This window comes from Alosa pseudoharengus, unplaced genomic scaffold (genome assembly GCF_046254945.1).
Source record: "Alosa pseudoharengus isolate Yale_2024_CS ecotype anadromous, Long Island Sound unplaced genomic scaffold, YU_APseudo_1.1 YU_APseudo_1.1_scf_3, whole genome shotgun sequence".
NCBI classification, from domain to species: Eukaryota; Metazoa; Chordata; class Actinopteri; order Clupeiformes; family Clupeidae; genus Alosa; species Alosa pseudoharengus.
In genome coordinates, this window is record NW_027468718.1 from 17,732,660 (window position 1) to 17,739,193 (window position 6,534).

At 39.5% G+C, this 6,534-nt stretch overlaps 1 protein-coding gene across 2 annotated transcripts in view; it reads left to right on the forward strand.

Moving 5' to 3' along the window:
* Positions 1 to 2,649: 2,649 nt before the first annotated feature.
* The window catches only part of tbx15 (T-box transcription factor 15), a 27,832-nt gene continuing 23,947 nt past the window's right edge, over positions 2,650 to 6,534 (forward strand). For both annotated transcript variants that reach the window (XM_076262558.1, XM_076262559.1), the window contains exon 1: positions 2,650 to 2,851. In XM_076262558.1, the coding sequence (XP_076118673.1) occupies positions 2,650 to 2,851 (202 nt within the window). The remainder of the gene's footprint in view (positions 2,852 to 6,534) is intronic.

Sequence of the window (6,534 nt, forward strand, 5' to 3'; positions counted from 1 at the left end):
GTCCTTCAGGACTATAGCCTATGTTCCGTCGTGTTTAGTCATGCACCGACCAGAGAGGAGGATATTTAATATTCAGTCAAAATGTTATTACTTGGTAGACAAATGTATTAGCCTATATCTCCGAGATAGGCTATGCCTCCAGCCATGATCTGAGTGTGCACTTTTGCTTATGGTTGACAACTATTTTCATATGCGGCGAAAGGCAAGAGTATAACATTTCTCTTACTGATTTGGGAGTAAGGCTACAGAGTACAGGGTTATTGCTATCATTCAAATTCATGAGAGTTTTTGAGATATTCTGAAAAAGAATGTAGTCTATGGGAATTTGAAATGAAGAAAAGCATATTTCTATGAGTACCACAACATTGTTGAGGCTACATTTACACAAGCACATTTACAATTTACGTTTATTGAAATCAAGTGTTTTGGTATTGTAACAATAAAATATATATTCTACCATGTAGCTTCCATAAACATGTATGTCTATAGGTCAGATGATGACCCGTGCAATGAAAAGTCCACACAGTTGTACAACATTAATGAGTAACCTGACTGCATTTTTAAAACTTCATAACGAACAGTTTTGCCTCCATATATTAGACTTGTGTGGCAAATTGCACGACACTACAAATGATTCCATCATGATCGTGAAAGAAATAACTATTTAGATCTTAACGAATTAGTGAAAAATATGCCTTACAAACCCCTTAAGAGCATTATGACATCTCCAATGTTGCAGGAGAGAGGTGAAAATGAAAAACACTGAGATCCACTTGGCACTTATTAGCATTGTTATTGACATCTTTTTGCGCTATTGTTGACTACCGATATGTCAGGCTGGAAAGACTTTGGGTCTTGGGGGGGTTCGACTCGACCCACAGAAACACTTGTGCATGATCCTGACGGCAAGAAGGAACGACTGGTGCTTGGTCGTTCACATTACCATAATCAATCACAAATATTTGAGGATGATATCAGAAGTAGTTAATCATTAAAAAAATCATACCTAAGAAATTTGCAAATGGTTGCATAGTGCTGTTAATCAGAATGTTTTAGTGTAGCCTATTTTAAATACCACAATTCTCAATTAAAAAATAGTTTCATTTGCATCATATAAAAATGGCTTTGTAATCTTACTTCAAATTGGTACTGTTATAAAGTACCAGGCACAACATAGCGACCGTCCTTATTACGATAAAGTTGGTCAGAACAGCTTTCTGGTCTTTAAAGTTGCAAAATATCCGCAATTTAATTATTTAAAATTACCTCCATAATTCATTGTTTTCAGGTCACTTTTACCCATTTTTGTTGGGCCACTCAAAGGTAGCGTGTGTAGGCTACCCAAGGCTGTCAGCATAGGCTAGACCCTCGGCTGACATCTAAACGAATTGCGAAGCCTATCTGTTATATACTTCAGAGCAAGACCCAACAGCCGTGGACAGCCTTAAAGATCTTAAGCAGCAGCTCAGCACATAGAGTAGCCCATTTTACAGGCTGACTCACCTGCCATCGGACTTAAGCCCTGTCGGATTAGCCCATGCACCGGTACGCCAAAATTAAGCTCAGTCGCTAAAGTAGCCTATGTGAGAGAAATTACATTTCAGAACTATCTCGTGGTTTATGCAGTGACTGATATAGGATTGGTAGCCACAGCGTATTTTTTGGAAACACAATATATGGAATAGCCTACACATTTATAACTAAAGCTAAAAGCACTCTCTCTCCTCCGCAACGCAATGTGGGTTCTAATTGATATTTTTAAGTTTGATCTGAAAATTATTAAATTGCCATAAGCTAGATATATTTTGGTGGGTATTGGCGCACTGGGCCCATAATAGCTGACAACGTGTGGAAATCTTCCACTGTTAAAAAAGAGTAAATGAGCATCACTGCGACTTCATCGTACACATACAGGCAATGCATATAGAAGTGAATGAGTCAATAAATACAATTTTGAAGGGACGAGGGTAATTCATGTCGCAAAGCTGTTTCAAGTTTAATAAGAAACGGGTTTTACTTCATGTAGCCTAGATAAATGTAAACCTCAAACTCTTGGAGACATTCTTATTATATTGCCTTTTCCCAAAAACATTCAACCATATATTTTTCTTCATAAAGCCCCAACGAGGTTAATTTACTGTTGCACGGTCGGTCAGAAGAGTCCAGCCAAATGCTCCAGTTCCACGAGCTGTTATTCCCCTCCTCTGTTATTGGACGACATATTTTGGTTTTCTCTCTTTCCGCGTTTCTCATTGGACACACGGGATTTGACAGGGAGCGAGAGGGCTGCCCTTATGTCTTCGAAAAAAAGTTCTCCAGAAGTGAGTATCAATCAGAGAGCAGAGAGTGGGACAGAGAGAAAGAAGGAGGCAGGACGGAGTCACGAAAACAGCTAGTCATTATCAAAATATCTCTTCGAACCACATTTCCTCTGCCACGCCATTGACTGCTATGGGACATGGCATCTAATCTCTGTAAAAGTTTAAAACTCTTGAGGTAGTCATAGGTTGGGGGATTACTTTTGTCACCGGAAAGTTTTTCTTCTTCGTCCAAGCTCGCTGTAAACTTTCTGCTTGTTTTGTTTGCTCGGTATCTGTGTGAGCGGAAGGAGTTTTTGTCGTCCCCTCTGCTGGATTTGTTGCGGGAGAGATGAGTGACAGGAGACGATCTGCCGCCGCGCTGAGCTCGAGAGCGCACGCCTTCTCGGTGGAAGCCCTGATCGGGACGAACAAGAAGCGGAAGCTCCGGGGCTGGGAGGAGAAGGAGCTCGAGCTCTCCATGGAGAGCCTCGCCACGAACGGACAATTAGGAGACGGTGACGATCCTGCGCATTGTCTGGATATCGACCCGGGTTAGTTGCGTAACGACAGTTGGCTTATTTTTTTTGTCCTGGTGTTGAACAATGAATACGGGTCTTATAAGTGGCATGGATTAAACGGCTGGCATGGGTGGCTTGTTGAGCAAGCTCAGCTGTTTTCACCATCATCCGTTAGCTGATTGTTCAATCAAAGAAGAAGTAGAACTAGTATACACGGCATAGCAGTTCATAAACAGGTTTACTCTTTATTTTAAAATTACCAGTGTTTAACATGTGACTGTGCAATGTTCTTACTGCAATGCTTGGAAACAGAACAGTACACAAACTAGGCCTTCAGTTCTCCATGAACAAACTTCAGCTTTTAAAAGTGGTATTTTTGACCTATTATAATAGCATTTAAAATATTGGGGAGATCCTTTAGCACATAAATTTAACCCGGTACCTTTTTCATACGCAATCAGATTATATTTTATTTAATTACCAAAAAAACTACAACATTATTTAAATGTTCATTTTAATTTGGTATGTCTATTTATATAACCCAATATCAGCTTACCTTGAAGCTGTCCACAATTTGAAAAGCGTGACGTGGTTTCAAGGCCGAGCTTTTAGCTATCAAGTATTTTCAAGCGCTTAACTATCTGCTCTGTGTATTGAAATACATAGAGTATATATGTTTGTAGTGAAATTATATTAGTCAATTATGCAATCGTCTTTTCCTTGGTTCATATGTTTCATTAGGGCTAAGTTAAAAGGATTTGACGGCATAGGCTACATTGTTACCACGAGTAACATTGTTACAACGTGTAAACTCCTGCAAACAGGTGAGGATGTGTACGCAAGTCTTTCGCAATTCAACAAGTCTCTTGGTGTTGTCAGATTAGATTTGACTGTGTGTGTGTGTGTGTGTGTGTGTGTGTGTGTGTGTGTGTGTGTGTGTGTGTGTGTGTGTGCGTGTGTGCGCGCGCGCGCGCGTGCGTGCAATGGCATGTGTTTGTGTGAGCGATGGCACAGGCGCGCTTGTAGTGTGTGTCCCCTCACTGGACTTGTAGCGATGTGGCACTGCTCATCCCTTGTTAGTTGCTCCCTCGGACCTTTTGAGATAAGATTAGACAAAGGAGGAGACGCGCAGCTGATAAATCCATCTTCGCTTATTTCCAAGCCCTGCGAATTACTGCTGTTAATATTGAAGTCAAGTGCATTACAAATTCAAAATCACTTTGGTGACCTTTAATGTCGAGCCCTACTTGACTGTGTTGCAAAGGGAGTTACTTACGGGCCTTCCAACGGTAAGACACATTTTAGCGTTTACTACCTAAAAATACCATTTATTCGATATTTTTGTTTCACAACATGGGATGCAGTTTCGTGGATGATAATGGTTATGAGTTAAAAATCAATATACCCTGAATATTTGCCTCTTTTTCATATATACTTGCCAACCTTAAAAACCCGCTTGAGAGTTAAGCATCATGTCAAACCCGCTTGAGAGTTAAGCATCACACACACACACACACACACACACACACACACACACAAATAAATAAAGGATAACTCGAGTGCAATCAACACCAGTAGTATTTTTTGGTGCAAAGACTGTACTCCAAATGCAAGCGTGAATACAATTACTGAATCAATAATTAATAATTAAATAAATTGACATAGTCTTTTCCGACGTGATACTCCTGGGAGATCCTTAGGGTGTGAGTGGCTCGAGCTGAGCGTTCATCTGAGTGCAATTGAGAGACGCTTCAGAAGTAGGCCCCGCTCGCTTATTAACCAGGGGCAAGTAGCTGAAATGGCCCGTTGCTAATTGATAGCCAATAATTGAAGAACAACAATTTAGCACTGACCTCCAGGAGATGTTACAGATTCAATATGCCGGTTTTCTTCTCTGTTTTAAAAGATAAACTGACATCTTTTTTTGTGTTTTGCTGCAAAGACTTTTTCCACACGCTGACTGGAAGACAATTTAACCTATCGAAGAATGCTTGATGTTTTTAACAGGCGAGGATGACTTAATTTGCCAAGACTTTTCCATTCACCGAAGAGTTCCTGAGTCTCCGTTTTTACAAGCTTACTCTCGGAGCTTTGATAAAATATATTAGGCTATTTTGTGCTTATGGAACACTGCGATCATCCTCCCAAGTAACTAAATCTGAAGACTGTTTTTACTGTATAATTCTAACACTTTATAATGATCATAATGCTGTCATGTCAGATTTTGGTGTAAAATGTAATATGAAGAAATTAGCAAATTATCCCCCCCCAAAAGAATAAGCACCATTTCTACTCAACATAAATCTAAATACCATAGCCTAAATAAAGCATGTTTATGGAAAATAATATTAAAAGTTCACCAACATCCATAACTCAAAGACAACCGACCATTTTTCAAATCTGAATAAACGCGACAGGTTGAGTGACCTGACCCAAGCGAAAGGTCTTCAGTGCGCTCCAAGCCGTCTACCGAGTGATGCCAGAACAAGTGTTCCCTGTCTGGAATGTCTCATAGATGAAGACTGGGGAACTAAATCTGTCCATAACAAGGACACAAGTTGTCATCCCCATGTTAAGAGTTTCGTGCTTGCTCTGCTGCATGGATGTGGTGGCTTTGTGTGTATGTGTGTGTGTGTGTGTGTGTGTGAGTGCGTGAGTTGCTTGATTGAAAAGACACCCCGAGGTCCAGTGCGCTGGGGGTTTTTTTGTTCTTGGCAGTGGCAAGAAGTGTGTGAGTTTGCATCTTTCAGCCGTGCCTTGAATGCACTCGATTATTCGCGATCATTGAAAACAGCTCGACTTCATGGTCAGTTGTTGTGAGTCTTTTTTCCCCGATTGGTTTGCCCTCTTTTGCGACTTCAAACCGGCAAAACATTAGTTCTGAAACACATTTTCATGGAAGGATTTGATCAAAGGCTACGGGAAACCGCCATTATAGGCTAATGTGGGCCACGAATCCACTCGACATTGTAGCCTATGTCTCAACATAAGGTAACGTATTTTAATATTTAAAAATTCTTCTTAATTTTTCTTATTTGGAGAGGGGACACTTTGACATTGATTTAAAAGTATTAAAAACCACAGGATCGTGATAGAGTATGCTATTTTATCTCCCTCCACCGAAAAAGTAAGGAAAGAGAAACGGAATGCTTTTGAATAGTGTAAGACTTCCCAAAATATTAATTAATGCATAATAGTATATCACGGTTAAAGTGAATAATAAAGAAATTCGAGAAATTGTATTAAGTTTTAATTAGAGCATGTGTTTGAAACGAGCTTATATAAACAGAGTTGAAACGTGAATGTCCCCGGTGACAGTGTGGAAAATATTCCATTTGGTATTTTAAATAGGACAGCTCTGTCATCAGTCCATAAATTCACACTTCTGTGTAAATATTATGCATCTGACAGTGCATTTTTACAATCTTTAGGAAAATTACAAATGCATGTAAGGCAGGCTTAAATTTCTCATATTTGTTTAAAAAAAAGCCTATGCGGATGAATTTTATAACATATTATGTTTCACTGTGGAAAAAATAGAGCCTGCCATCTAGCAGTTTATTATGAGCATTTTTCTGCCACAAGTGTAATGCTATGCACTGAAACCCAAACCTTTTCCTAAATACAATTACCCAATACACGAGTTTACATTTAACATTTGAACTATAGACTATCTTTGTGCGCATAAACTCTTCTTTGTGAAAGACCATAACTCC